The 15499-nt window shown below is 54.4% G+C and overlaps 1 protein-coding gene across 1 annotated transcript in view; it reads right to left on the bottom strand.

Moving 5' to 3' along the window:
• Positions 1–918: 918 nt before the first annotated feature.
• CFAP96 (cilia and flagella associated protein 96) overlaps positions 919–15499 on the bottom strand; it is a 321028-nt gene continuing 306447 nt past the window's right edge. Inside the window, exon 8 of the mRNA XM_069631516.1 lies at positions 919–1149. Coding sequence (XP_069487617.1) covers positions 1101–1149 — 49 coding nt within the window. The 3' untranslated portion in view covers positions 919–1100. The remainder of the gene's footprint in view (positions 1150–15499) is intronic.

Genomic DNA, 15499 nt, shown 5'->3' with positions numbered 1-15499 from the left:
TGTGCCCATCTGCTGCTCCACACAGGTTGCTATTTAGTCATTCCGTCATTCATTCATTTCACTTACAGGCTAGGCTCACACCCATTGCTGCTACCAAAGGGCATGTACACCTTACATATGCCCTCCTCATATGCTATTTCCACCTGTCTGTACTCTAATGCAATAGTTTCGGCTTATAGGTAGCATGGACTGAAAAGTACTCCTGCAGCCATCTGTTGCTCGGCAGCCATGTGGCAACCTCATTGCAGCAGAAATGCACTGCCTGCCTTCAGCATCCGACCGTACAGCTGGGTGCTAACAGAATTATTATTCATGTTCTCGGGCACTCCTCCTCATTAAAAGCTCAGAAGCCCAATTTATGGACCGAAGCAAAGCTCAGGGCAGTTATTCTTAATTAATAGGACCCTGTAATTAGGATTAGTGAGCTTTGGAAGGAACACAAAATGAAGTTCTTGGTTGCAGATGCACGGACGATTGCAACTATTACAGTGAGGGGGTTCAACATCATACGTAGTTCAGAGATACAGAATGGGAATGCATTGGGAACAGGAGAGAGAAGGAATGGGTTACAAAGGAATAACAAAAAATGTGAGTTAAACGTTTTGTATAGACAAGTAAAAGCTTCCACGGTGCGTTTGGCTTTACGTTACTGCTATGACTGTTTTGTGATGAACTATATAAACAAAACATTTGCTTGAGATAAAACAAACTAAAGAATAGAAAATGCAGGGATACGTTTGTATTCGTTGGCATGCAGCAGGTTCAGCGCCTGCCTGGTGTCACAGAAGGCATGTGGTGCATTAAGAGGCCAGTGCCTCTAAGGCCGCTTTAAAGCCATGAAATACAGAGCCAGTCATGGGCAGGTAAAGTGCACTTTCATACATTGCTAGTGACATGTATGAACAATAACAGCCGAGATCAGTGTACCAGAATATTTATTTACAAATGTTAGCATCTAGGAAAGAATTTGGTCTTAAATGAGATGTGATCGATCGTTCTATGGATCCGGTTTATTGTGAATTTCTTTTTTTTTAATTCCACCATTCATTATTCGGAAAGTCTTCGCTTGAGTAGAGCACAGGTATCTCTGCTGGGCAGTCTTAGTAGGACGACAGATGCACGGTCTTGTAGTTCATTGGGGTCAAAGACCTGAAAGAGAGGCACAGATGCAGGTTCATAAAAGTAGTTCATATTTAGACAGAAATGTAAAAAGGTGATTATACATTTTTGGCGTTGAAACGGGTCCAAGAGGCAGTACTTAAGTGCTAAATCGTTTAGTTAATACTTGGCAAACAAAGGCAAAAGGGGTGGGGTGAGAAATGTAGGGGTACTGTGATAACGTAACCCCAGGGTGAGGGTAACCAATTTGAACATCAATCTTATTAGTGCATATAACCTCATCGAGAGGACTTTACATAACCTGCTCAAGGACAAGTGGCGCTGTAACTGAATATGAAGGCAGAGTCAACCGGTATACAGGGAAAACCTTGCCAGCAAAAATGTAGTCAGTGAAAACGTTGTGCTGAAAATACCTCTGCAGTGAGAAAATAAGCAAGCAAAACGTAGTATAAAACCCAGCTGAAAAGTAGCCAAAAATGTAGTGCTGCTAGGGTCATTTTTAAGGTACAAGGGGTTTTTGTGGGGTTGTGATTGCCAGGGTTAGAGTAAATATTATGGATAGAATTAGGGGGAAGATGAGGGTCAGGGTGGTTGCTGCAGGGCTGGTGATGGGGTTTGGTTAGTCATTAGGATAGATTAAGTTTCAGGGTGTTAGGGTAGGGTTATGGTAAGGCTAGGGCTAATAGAGTAATGCTTTGGGTAAGTGTTAAAGATAGATATGGGAAGGTGGGGAGGGCTGGTTATGTTGGTGTACGAGGATAGGGGTTAGGAATAACCTAGGGGTTAGGGTAGAATATGCATTAGGGTAAGTGTTAGAGTTTCAGTTAGGGAAAGGCTAAGGTTAGGATTAGAGCAAGAGTTTGGGTTAGGGCAAGGTCTGTCATTTGTGGCGAGCTGGTGATGAGGTTGGAGTTAGGTTCACTTTTCATTTTGCATTGATTTCGTATTGTGTAACATGCAAATAAAGAGGCCGATTGAATGTGCGCTGAAAATTCCCGTGCAAGCGTGCGAAACCGTGCGAATCGCAGTGCAAGTGCGAAAATCGCAGCAAAACCCGCACACATCGATTCATGGAGGTCCGTGCGTGAGTAAAATCTGGGATGTGCGCTGAAAATCTGCGTGGCGCACGCCGGCGCACAGGTCATCTAACGGCGTGCGCTACGGCCACAGCGAAAGCGCACATAGCGCGGCGCACATAACAAAAGTAGGCATAACACGGGGCATGTCACGCGGAATGGGGAACAACGCGTGAAAATGTGGGCGTCACGGGGGAAGTATAGGAAGCAAGTGCGCGGAAGCCCACACGCTCGCCTACAACACGTATTCATGGAATCGAATAGGGCAAACCAGCGCACGGACGAAGACGTGCACAGACCTAAACACGTCCGCTACACGAAGGCAGGCGGTAGCGTCCCTGCGCATGAAAAAAATGTGCGCCAAAATGTGCGCTAACAAAAAGCATGTATATACAGCTCTGATGATTGTCCCATACTGTGGCCCTCTAGGACAAATGACGTGCAAAGGGGTACGCGACAAACACGAACACCCGCTGTGTCAAAAATAACGTGTGCGTGTATTTCGGGGGTGTGTGGGAAGTTTCACATGCGATTGGCCTTGGGCGAGCGGGGTGCGTGTAAATCTGGGGTTCGCGGGAAGTTTCACACGCGATAGGCCCTGTGCGAGTGGGGTGCGTATATTCCTGGGGTTCGCATGAAGTTTCACACGCGATTGGCCTGGGTACGTGTAAATCTGGGGTGCGCGGGAAGTTTCACACGCGATTGGCCTTGGGCGAGCGGGGTACGTGTATTTCTGGGGTGCGCGGGAAGTTTCACACGCGATTCCAGCAGGGTACGTGTATTTCTGGGGTTCGCGGGACGTTTCACACGCGATAGGCCCTGTGCGAGTGGGGTACGTGTATTTCGGGGGTGCGCGGGAAGTTTCACACGCGACAGGCCCTGTGCGAGTGGGGTACGTGTATTTCGGGGGTGCAGGGGAGTCCTACACGTGAATTGGCAGTGTGGGTCCTCCCAGGTGTTCCCTCTACACCCTCCACGGCCCCTGCAGGCAGCCCACACCAGAGGGGACTACCCTGCACCCCTGGTCATGTCCCACAGGCAGCCCATCCACCATGGGCATGCCCCCCAGGCAAGCCACATGTCAGCTTGCACTACTGATCACCAACGCATTATCCCCTCCACCCCCACCCCCCAGCAGTGCAGGGCACCTGCCAGCAGGCCCCCACTCATGTCCCCTTGCACCCCCACCCCCCAGCAGTGCAGGGCACCTGCCAGCAGGCCCCCCCTATGTCCCCTTCAACCCCCAGCACTTAGGGGCACCTGCCAGCAGGTCCCCACTCATGTCCCACTCATGTCCCCTTGCACCCCCACCCCCCAGCAGTGCAGGGCACCTGCCAGCAGGCCCCCACTCATGTCCCCTTGCACCCCCACCCCCCAGCAGTGCAGGGCACCTGCCAGCAGGCCCCCACTCATGTCCCACTCATGTCTCCTTGCACCCCCATCCCCAAGCAGTGCAGGGCACCTGCCAGCAGGCCCCCACTCATGTCCCCTTGCACCCCCACCCCCCAGCAGTGCAGGGCACCTGCCAGCAGGCCCCCACTCATGTTCCCCAGCACCCCCAACCCCCAGCACTGAGGGGCACCTGCCAGCAGGCCCCCACTCATGTCCCCTTGCACCCCCACCCCCAGCAGTGCAGGGCACCTGCCAGCAGGCCCCCACTCATGTCTCCTTGCGCCCCCACCCCCCAGCACTGAGGGGCACCTGCCAGCAGGCCCCCACTCATGTCCCCTTGCACCCCCACCCCCAGCAGTGCAGGGCACCTGCCAGCAGGCCCCCACTCATGTCCCCTTGCACCCCCACCCCCCAGCAGTGCAGGGCACCTGCCAGCAGGCCCCCACTTATGTCCCCTTGCACCCCCACCCCCCAGCAGTGCAGGGCACCTGCCAGCAGGCCCCCACTCATGTCCCACTCATGTCCCCTTGCACCCCCACCCCCAGCAGTGCAGGGCACCTCCCAGCAGGCCCCCACTCATGTCCCACTCATGTCCCCTTGCACCACCACCCCCCAGCAGTGCAGGGCACCTGCCAGCAGGCCCCCACCCATGTCCCACTCATGTCCCCTTGCACCCCCACCCCCCAGCAGTGCAGGGCACCTGCCAGCAGGCCTCCACTCATGTCCCCTTGCACCTCCACCCCCCAGCAGTGCAGGGCACCTGCCAGCAGGCCCCCACTCATGTCCCCTTGCACCCCCAACCCCCAGCAGTGCAGGGCACCTGCCAGCAGGCCCCCACTCATGTCCCCTTGCACCCCCACCTCCCAGCAGTGCAGGGCACCTGCCAGAAGGCCCCCACTCATGTCCTCTTGCACCCCCACCCCCCAGCAGTGCAGGGCACCTGCCAGCAGGCCCCCACTCATGTCCCCTTGCACCCCCACCCCCCAGCAGTGAAATGGCGATCTCATGACACAAACCAAAAGTCAACTATGTACATCAACACATGTTCGCCACACGAAGGCAGGCGGTAGCGTCCCTGCGCATTAAAAAAATGTACGCTAACAAAAAGCCTGTATATACAGCTCTGATGAATGTCCCATACTGTGGCCCTCTAGGACAAATGACGTGCAAAGGGGTACGCGACAAACACGGACACCTGCTGTGTCAAAAATAGCATGTACTTCGGGGGTGCGCGGGAAGTTTCACACGTGATTGTGCCTGGGCGAGCGGGGTACGTGTACTTCAGGGGCTCGCGGGAAGTTTTACACGCGATTGTGCCTGGCCGAGCGGGGTACATGTACTTCAGGGGCTCGCAGGAAGTTTTACACACGATTGGGCCTGAGCGAGCGGGGTACGTTTATTACTGGGGTGGGTGGGGAAGTACAGGAGGCAAATGCGCGGAACGCCCACACGCACGCGCCAAAAAAGACGCGCTAATCCGGAAACACGTACGCCAGCAGGAATCAGGCGTACGTGGACCCGTGCAGCATAAAAGTGCGCGCAAACAAGCAAGCTCAGACGCCAGGATGAACATACCGTTCCTAGCAGCAGAATTTTCACACCCAGAACTAGCCTTTTTGGCATGCCTGATGACCAGGTGTATGGGAGGTACAGGTTTCCACCTCACATAATACTCGACCTGGTCAGTGAGTGGGAGGATGACCTCACATCACCCACCCTCTGCTCCCAAGCACTCAGCCCCCTGGAGAAGGTCCTCAATGTACTGCACTTTTTGGCACCCGGCTCATTTCAGCGGACAAGTGCCATAGTGGGGGGGGGGGGGGTGTCACAGGACACGCATGTCACACTGCCTACACCAGGTCTTGGCCATCATGACTGCACGCCCATCAGTCCGCAGGCACATATACCTGCCCAGAACACCTGCAGAAAGGCAGGCTGCTGTCCAGGATTTCTACGGGATGGCACAATTCCCCAAAGTCCTAGGTGCCATTGATTGCACCCATGTGGCTCTACGTCCCCCCAGGGCATCAGAGCACATCTATAGAAACCGCAAGCACTGGCATTCCATCAACGTGCAGGTAGTATGTGATGCCAAGGGAATCATCACCTCAGTATATGCCAACTATCCAGGGTCCACTCACGACAGTTTCATTTACAGAATGTTAACCCTAAACCGGGACCTAGAAGCTGGGCGGCATGGCGATACATGGCTGCTTGGTGAGTATAAATGCCACAGCACATGCATGCATGCCAGATACTGAGTAATGTCACAACCCTACTAATGATACCCATCACCACCTCCCCAGGGGACAGTGCCTACCCTCTGAGCACCCACATGATGACGCCAATTCGGAACCCCACCACGCCACCCGAGGTAAGATACAACACAGCCCATATTGCAACCCGGGGCATAGTGGAGCACACATTCAGAGTGCTCAAGTCACGCTTTTGCTCCCTTGACCGTTCTGGCAGGCAGCTGTTATACGCTCCCTCAGGAGTGTGCAGGATCATAGTGGCAGCATGTGTCCTGCACAACGTTGCAACACGCCGGGGCCTGCCGGTAGACATGGTGGTGCCCCCACATCCCCAACCACATGCACGCCTGCTGCGCATGGGAGGGGAAAGGGCACGGGGTGAGGCAGCCCGAACACAGCTTGTGGCTAATTACTTCACTTGGAATCACACCCCTGTGGAGTACACACAGCCCTGCCACATACCAGCTGACAATCGATGATGACATAAGGGACAGTCAACCGTCACAACCATACCAGCCTGAGATTGGTCACCTGGAAGTGTCACAATGTGTGCATCCCTACCTACAGAAACACCACCAATGCTGTGTAACAGACACATAAGCTGCCAAATGCATTACCCCCTTGCAAAATACAACATGAGAACAGTGCCATGTCACCCAACCCCTCCCCAGCACCGCCACCCAACACACCATGGCATGTCATGCTATGTGAGAGCAAACAAAGCAGTCCCGAAAACCTGACACAAGTGTCACAAAGTACAGTGTCCCTAATGGAAACTGGCCACACACAATATGCTCCCAGTAATGTTGAACTAACACCACACATGACCAAATACTTACCAACAATACAATGCAGCTACACAAGCTCAAACATAACTAAAACATGACAGTACTAAGTTAAAGTAGTCGTAGTCTTACAACCTGAATATGCCACCACATCGCCCCCTTCCAACTCTAGTCTTGCAGGCTTCAAAACTTGTCTGTGTACTGCATACAACATGAACTCCATTTCCAAAGTAGACGGCCTTGTGAAGACATGAGGAATGAACCTGCAAATTCAGAGGGAGACATGGAAGCAGAAGCATACATAATTCCAACGTGCAGTGTACAATACAACAACAATATACACAAGGAATGTCTACACAGTATTGACTACAGACTGCCCATACAGCTCATGGGAGCCCAACATCACTGTGTACATCACTGTCACTTGGTCACACCCTTTGCAAGCCCATGGAAACGGGAAGCAGGGGGGGTGTGTGTCTCACGAACCCAAGCATCGAACCCAAACTCAGGACAAGCCTGCATGTGCCCAGCCGGAATACAGTGGATGCCCACGGGAGCCACACAAGGCAACACACTGTCAAAAAAAAATCAAAAATCAAAAATGGCCATGTGGGGGCCGGGGTGGGGGAGGCCACCCAGGAGGTCTGAGGACAGGGTGCGCACCAACAGCCGCCTGTGTGGATGCTGGGAAAAAAAAACACCTCCATGGGCTCATGGCCTGCACGGCTATGCCAATGTGGGAGAACTGCTGCTGTCGCTCTCATTACCCTCTGCTGCTGCCACAGGAGGTGGTGGTGCTATGGGAGGCAGCCCACGCAAAGCCCTGGTATGGTCCTCCATGGCAGCAAGCATGCGGGTGTGGAAGGTCTCGTTCTGGAGGATTATAGTGCAGAGATCCCCATGCAGCACCTGACGTGATGCCCGGATCTCCTCCCGAGTTGCCTGCATCTCAGCTGAGAGCGAATGTGTGAGCCGCTCCAGCTGCTGTTCTGTCCTCAAGTTAGTGGAAGTCTCAAGGTCAACAAGAGTCTCCCTGAGGTGATGGAGTTCTACCCTCAGGGCTTCCCTGTGGCCCTGGAACTCTATTGATATCGATTGGCGTAGAGACTCCAGTGCCGCCCGTCTGTCCCTGTTGGACGTCAACATGTCCTCCCTGTGTGATTGGCAAATGGAGTCTGTTGCCTGCTGTAGTTGCTCCATCTTCCTTTCAGGGGGGGACAATGGAAGTGGCCACCCTCTCCATTGCTTGAGCCATCATCTCAACTGATGCTGCCTGTTGGGTTGCCATACCGTAAATGGATTGTTCCCATGCGGTATTGCCTGGTGGCGTACGGCCACCACGTCGGCGGGCACCACACCTGTTTGGGCCAAGGCGATCTGTGCCTTGCTGTGCCGGCACTGCCTGAGGCTGCAGGAATGCATTCCCCCTCTGATCTGCTGGCCCAGGAACAGGATCAGATGTTTTGGAGTGTGACCCTGCACCCGTAACCGCCAAAGGCTGACTAACCAACACTGACATCCCCATAGAGGGTTCTACCCCTGGTGCAGGTGGGTTGGACAGAACAGAACCCCTTCCAGAAACACTTACCTGCGACGCCACATAGGTCTCATCATCCGAATCAACACCTGAATAGAGGTCTGGGGAGGTGCACCCAGAGACACCCCTGGACAGAATCACCCACCACCACACCACGTCCCCCACTGGTGGCCGGTTTGTGCCTCAGGTTCCTCCTGGGTCTGCACCATCTCCTCAACCTCAACAGCATCAAGTGCGTCATCCCCTGCAAAAACATGAAAGACAAAAAATGGAAACAGGCATTAGCACCATAGCACACAAATAGGCCTGACAAGCTACAGAACCAGTACATGATTTACACATGTCCAACATGACTATAACCCTCCCATGCATGCACTGTCACAGAGTTGGAAGGGGAGGCAAAAGTCAGACACTGATGACACCAAGATGGAAGAGCAACACATTTGCTGCATGCTGGGTAGCACTGCCATCACACATTGGCCTGTGAGTGGCATGTCCTATACACATAAATGACACATGCCATCACACAGATGGCATGTACCATAGCCATGGTACATTCCACAAGTACATCCATATGTCAGTGAATGAGTACTGTCACCCATCCATGTGAGATGGACATGAAGAGATGAAAAATGCCACATAGTGTGAAAAGATACGCCATGTGCCACACACTGCGACACATCCAGTGTACAAAAATACAGTGGTTGCAGGGCCATGTACACATCAATGGTTGTGCACTTCAACATGACAGGAAACAACTAGCATGTTCCACATTCAAACAGGCCCAAAAACATCATGTGATCAGGACAATACTCATTCAGCCTGAATGGTCAAATCATTCAACTACCAAGGTGACACATGTGGGACAATGTGGGGTTCTTCAATGACAGACGCATGTCACATATGTCACAATAGGGCTGAGGAATGTTTTGCAAAAGTGGGAGAATTGAAACAATCAGCCTGAAAGAACACTGAAAAATACAAACAATGTTGTTGCATGATGCCACCTCAAGGGCAACTGCCGTAATGTTGCGCTAAATTACTACTGTGGGCAGAAGGGATACTGTCACACCCAAATTCAAGTCCGCAGAATGTTTTGGATGAAGCACATGGGTGACCCATACTACTCAGTCACACATACCCTCACCTGCCACTCAATCAGAACCTGTCACCCAAACCACATACACATGCATTACACACACATGCATGGGCACTCACCGGACAATGTGTCATAATCGGGTAGTTCTCCCACACCTCGGATCTGTTCCTCTGTGACGAAGAACCCAGCAACAGACTCATGTTCAGTGAGTTTGTTGTCCTCTTGTGGAGACCCACCGCCAGTCACCAGAGTAGCGGCATGACTTGAGGCCAGCTTGTTCTTTGCTCTGCGTTTCAGGTCGTTCCACCGCTTGTAGCAATCATCAGCTGAGCGCCTCACAAATCCAAGGGTACTTATGTCATTGGCGATGGTCTGCCAGTGTGCCTTACGTTGACCAGGTGTGGTCTTGGACCCTGCAGTAACCACCATTTCGTGGCTATGTTGCAACACATAGCTCACAAGTGCATCAAGTTCGGAATCATTGAAGCAAGGCTTCCTTGAGGTACCGGAGTGTGTAGCCGTGTCTGGGGTCTCAGCCTGTCGTGCCAGAGCACCCTTCTTCCTCTTTTTAGAAGGTGGAGCGGAGCTAGAGTGGCTAACGCCGCTCTGGTCAGTAGGGGCAGAATCACCGGTGGACTGGGTTGTTGGAGTGTGCGAATGCACATTGACCATAGTACTTGGTGCAGGCATTGTCTGAAGTGTGATGTTGGCAAGGGGAACATCAGTATGATGGACCAGGACCGACACTGTCCTGGCTGGGAGAGTCAGAGCTGGGGCGGATGGAGCTGCAACTGCCCCTGCAGCCTCACCACCCTGCATACTTGGGGCAGCAGATGACAAAGCTGCCCCAGATCCACGTGGCTTGGTGACAACTTGCACCACCACACGTGGCTTAGACTTGCTGACCTGGAAGTCAGCCAGGGAGTCATCCTATGCCAGGTCAGGTGCCAAAATGGGCTGGTCCAACAAGGGCTGAGCTGGGATGGTCTCAGCCACGTTTCCCTCAACCATGGGGGGGGTCATGGGTGTCCGAGTGGTCCTCCACACATGGGGGTATAGGGGCACCCTGCAAATCCCGGCCACGTCCCCTACCGCGCCCACCACGTCCACCTTTTGAAGGTCGGCCACCTTTGCCTCCCTTACCGCTCGGTCGCCTCCCAACCATGGCACTGATGTTGTTGTGCGTATGGGAGGAGCAGTAAACTATTGTCCTGGGCAATTGGGGGTCAAAGGGGTAGGGTACTAGATGGAATTCGTACCCTAGTGCTCTAACAAGGCTGTCTGTGACCCCTGGGGGATGATGACGGTCACGCAACGCACTGGCAGCCCAAAAACAAAAATAAACGTGCACGCAACCCCTCGTAGACCACGTGCGTGGAAAAATGAACCCGCACTACGCAGTGGCACCCATAAACACAAAAATAAGCGTACGCGTGATACACGCAGCCTACAATGACCTCTGATGGGGTATGCGACACACGGGGCAAGCACAGTTGCTAAGTACGTGCGGAACTCACCGTCTGCCTGGAAAAAGAACGTGACAAATACGCGTGTGTGCGCGTTGGCAACACCCCCGCCAAAAGAAGAATTGTATGCTGTCTGAGGAGACAGGACAAAAGGAGAAGTGAACACTGTTTGAGGAAACAGGCCCAAAAAAGTAGAAAAATAAAAGCTGTCAGAGGTAACAGGGAGTACGAACTTGAAACGCTGTGAAGTAATCGCGTGTGAACTGACAAGAAGTCCAGAATCTACCCACTTGCTCTCCACATAAAGCACGTACAAGTAAATGGCATCCTACACGCACCTTTTAAACCGGCCCACACGTACACGTCACTTACGCGTGTACGTGCCCTTTCCTCTAATTACATGCGCTGACACTCGAACGTGCAGCTTTTCCACGTGTGCTCTGTCATCACGTGCTATGAGGGGAAACACCCACGCGCGTTACGTCACAGACGCGCTTACGCACTAAGGGCCTTTGGTCCAATGAAATCGTGTACGTGCACTGACGCGCTTACGCGCTAAGGGCCTTTCCTCGAATTACACGCTGACGTGCAAGATTTTCACATGCCAAATCACTCCGTATCAAGCTGGCCACGGGTTCACACACGGAAGACCGCGCTCCTGCCCAGAAGGCCGAATTACTGCCCCCCAAAGCCCCGAGCACGCTCCCACCTGCCATCTGCTGCTGCCTGACTGCCTGCTGCCCACGTGCCCTGCCATTTGCTGCCTTCACGTCAGCCAGGGGTGCTGTTGCTGTGACCACCCCTGCTGGAACCGAAGACTCCCGACTGGGATTCCATCGCTCCACAGCCCAGCCCCAGGACCCAGTTGCCCACCCACTCCTGCCTCTGGGGTTGCCATGTCCAGCACTACACCATCTGGCGGCACTGGCAACCCCCAGCCAGAGAGGCAGAGGCCCACCAGCTTCACTCCCACCGAAGTTGGTGTCCTGGTGGAGCAAGTCCTGGGGCAGTATGATACCCTCTTCGGAAGGTCGCGCGCCGACAAGGAAGGACGGACCAGGATCTGGACAGACATCGTGACTGCCATCAACGCGGAGGGGGTGGCAGTCCACGAATTCCATCATGTCAAGAAGCGCTGGGAGGACTTCAGGTCCAGGACCCTCAACAAGGCCCGGCGCCTCTTGAAGGCAGTGGATGCTAAGGGGCACCGGGGCCACCTGTCGGAAGACCAAATGAGGGTCCTGGAATGCGTATGCCCAGCACTCCACGTCCAGGTCCTTGAGAGGCACACCCGCCTGGAGTCGAGCGGTAAGTGTACATGCATACTGATTGGAAGCTGTGCGTGTGGGGTGTGCCAGTAGTGTGCAGGTTGCACATGTGGTTTTGTAGGGCCATGTATGGATGTGTATGTACAGGGCCGTGAGGCTGACACATGCGAGTCCTTTCATGTGTTAGACACATGGATGGTGTATTTGTGGGTAAGCATGCAGGCCAAATGCAGATGTGTGAGCACACATGTTTGAATGACTGTGTATGTCAGTTGTCAAGGTTGTGGTGGCACACGTGGATGTTGGTTCCAGCTGCATGTATCTGCACTGTGTACATGTGCATGTATGTGTATCTGACAAGTGTGCAACTGTTATGCAACATGGATGCATGTGACACTGATATGTAGAAGACTGATTGCCAGATGTGACATGGATGCCGATCTCATCACTGCGACACTTGGTGGAGGTGTACACATGCATGTAAGTGTGGTGGCGTGTGTGCATGTCTAGTGCACTCCCTGTGTCTCATGTGATGTCTGGCTCACCTTTGCCTGCTCATGCTGTTGTATGTGTCTGGATGGTGCTGGCTGTTGCGATATGGCTGTTGAATAGCTCATGTGTGTGATTTGAAATGACATGTGTGTTGGGGATTCTGATGCCATGTCTGAAGTTTGACAATGACACTCGTGTGCAACTGTCATGTGTGTATGAGTCCATTGTACAGTGCATGATGCCTGTGTCCTATCTCTCCCTGTCTGCAGCGTCGACTGATGAAGAGGGAGGAGAGGGTGCTGTGGAGCACAGCGGCAGGGATCGCACCGCCAGCCGAAGATGCAAGGCCCGGCTCCCCTCCCAGGTTGTCATCTCATCGGGGAGTGAGGAGTCCGGTGCCACGTCCCAGGTCCCAGCTGCCGAGGGGAGGTCCAAGAGGCGGAGGTCGGAGTTGGACTCCTCAGCAGCAGAAGGGGCAGCTGAGACCCCACTGGGCCCGACGGAGGAAGATGGCACTGAGTCATCCAGGTTGGTGGGGGGTTTGGTGGAGGAGGAGGCCGTGCAAGGGACAGAGATGGGGTCTGGAGGTGGGGATTCCACTGGTGCTAGTGGTGCAGTGCAGGGGCAGGGACAGGAGGCAGCACAGGCCGCCGCGGAGGTGCCTGTGTTTAATCCTGTCCCCGATCCTGTGACTGCATCATCCTGCACCAGCAGGGATACCCACGTCCAGACCCGTTTTCAGGCAGGGGATGAGCTTACGACAACTGGCCTTCCTCTGCCTGCGGACGTGGCTATCCGGGACCGGGTTGAGCCTTTCCTGGGTGGTGTGGCGTTGCGTCAACGGGCCATGCGAGGCGAAATGCAGTCTTTTCATGGGGAGACTGCATGTCGTCTCGAATGGCTCGTTGACCACGTCAACCTACTGGGACAGGTCACCAGGGCCGGATTCCTCCGTTTGCTGGGCCTTGTTCCGACCCCCTCCTCAACTGAACCCCCTATGCGCCAGTCGTACTCCGTGCCATCTTCCCACCCATGTGTCACCTGGGTGCCCTGTGGAGCTGCCTCTGACCGTGCGGCCAGGCTGGTGGAGGACACATCCCTGCCACAGTCGGGAGTCGGACGTCCAGCAGGGGTGGCCACCTCAACAACTGCACCCCAGCCGGAGGAGGATGTGCAGGCAGCAAGAGCCAGGGCACGGGCAGAGGCACAGCAGCAGCTGCAACAAGGTGGGAGCCATGATGGCTCGGGGCCTTCGTCAATGGAGGGGCAGGCATTGGCCAGAGGGCAGGAGGACCCAGGACGGGAAGTGTCTTCCGTGTGGCAGTGGTTAGGCCATGCCATAGATGCGGAGCGGCAGCGGGCAGAAGAGGCACGGCTCACGATGGTCAGGGCGGAGAACTCCATGCGGAGGGCCCTGAGGCGGGCCAAGTGCCTCGAGGCAATTCGCAGGGAGTTAGAGGAGAACATGTCGTCGTCCCTGCGAACCCTCGGGGCCATGGAAGAGGACCGCCTCTGGGACATTGAGCAGGAGTTCGATGATGCCCTGGCCCGGGCCATCCAAAAGTGAGCCGTCGGACTAGCCCGCTGCGCATGTAAATAGTTAGATAGTGTTAGGTTTCCTTTGGTTTTTTCTTTATTTTGGTTGCGCTTGGACAATGCACCACGTTTCTGTATATAGTTTTTCATTAGGTAGTATTTTTGATAGGTTTCATTTCTTCAGTTGGGATCATGGACCCTGGATTGTTCATCTGTATATAGTTCACTATTGGATTCATCCCTTTTTTTTGGATTTCCCCATGGAGCAATGGTTTTCCCTTGGATTTGCTTTGTTGCACTGTGACTTTGGACACCTTTCCTTTGGATTATGATTTCTTGTTTTTCATTATTTTACGGACATGCAGCTTTTCTTTTTTTATTCCCATTGTTGCTTGTCTGATTTTAATTCCATTCATGTTGCTTTTAATACATTTTTTCTTCATACTACGATGTGTGGTATTATCTCATTGTTTTCATGCATGTCATGATATGGGTTTTCACATTCACTTGCAACCATTGTGTGTGTGACGGACATGTGTTCATTTACATACTTGCCATTGGGGTTGTATCATGTAATTGCCTTTTCTATGTGGGTGGATGCAATACTTGGTTGGGTCTTTGGGCTGGGGAGGCTGGCCATAAGGGCCATGATACAGGATCGTCATGACCTGGGGGCAGGGGGACATGAGTGGGGGCCTGCTGGCAGGTGACCTGCACTGCTGGGGGTGGGGGTGCAAGGGGACATGAGTGGGACATGAGTGGGGGCCTGCTGGCAGGTGCCCCTCAGTGCTGGGGTGTGGGGGTGCAAGGGGACATGGGTGGGGGCCTGCTGGCAGGTGCCCTGCACTGCTGGGGGGTGGGGGTGCAAGGGGACATGAGTGGGGGCCTGCTGGCAGGTGCCCTGTACTGCTGAGTGATGGGGGTGCAAGGGGAAATGAGTCGGACATGAGTGGGGGCCTGCTGGCAGGTGCCCCTCAGTGCTGGAGGTTGGGGGTGCAAGAGGACATGAGTGGGGGGCTGCTGGCTGGTGCCCTGCACTGCTGGTGGCTGGGGGTGCAAGGGGACATGAGTGGGGGCCTGCTGGCAGGTGCCCTGCACTGCTGGGGGGTGGGGGTTCAAGGGGACATGAGTGGGACATGAGTGGGGGCCTGCTGGCAGGTGCCCTGCACTGCTGGGGCGTAGGGGTGCAAGGGGACAGGAGTGGGACATGAGTGGGGGCCTGCTGGCAGGTGCCCCTGACTGCTGGGGGGTGGGGGTTCAAGGGGACATGAGTGGGGGCCTGCTGGCTGGTGCCCTGCACTGCTGGGGGGTGGGGGTGTAAGGGGACATGAGTGGGGGGCTGCTGGCAGGTGCCCTGCACTGCTGGGGGGTGGGGGTGCAAGGGGACATGAGTGGGGGCCTGCTGGCAGGTGCCCTGACTGCTGGGGGGTGGGGGTGCAAGGGGACATGAGTGGGGGCCTGCTGGGAGGTGCCC

This window comes from Ambystoma mexicanum, chromosome 6q (genome assembly GCF_040938575.1).
Source record: "Ambystoma mexicanum isolate Mex_15411 chromosome 6q, UKY_AmexF1_1, whole genome shotgun sequence".
Taxonomy (NCBI): domain Eukaryota; kingdom Metazoa; phylum Chordata; class Amphibia; order Caudata; family Ambystomatidae; genus Ambystoma; species Ambystoma mexicanum.
This window is presented reverse-complemented; position numbering and strand designations above follow the sequence as displayed.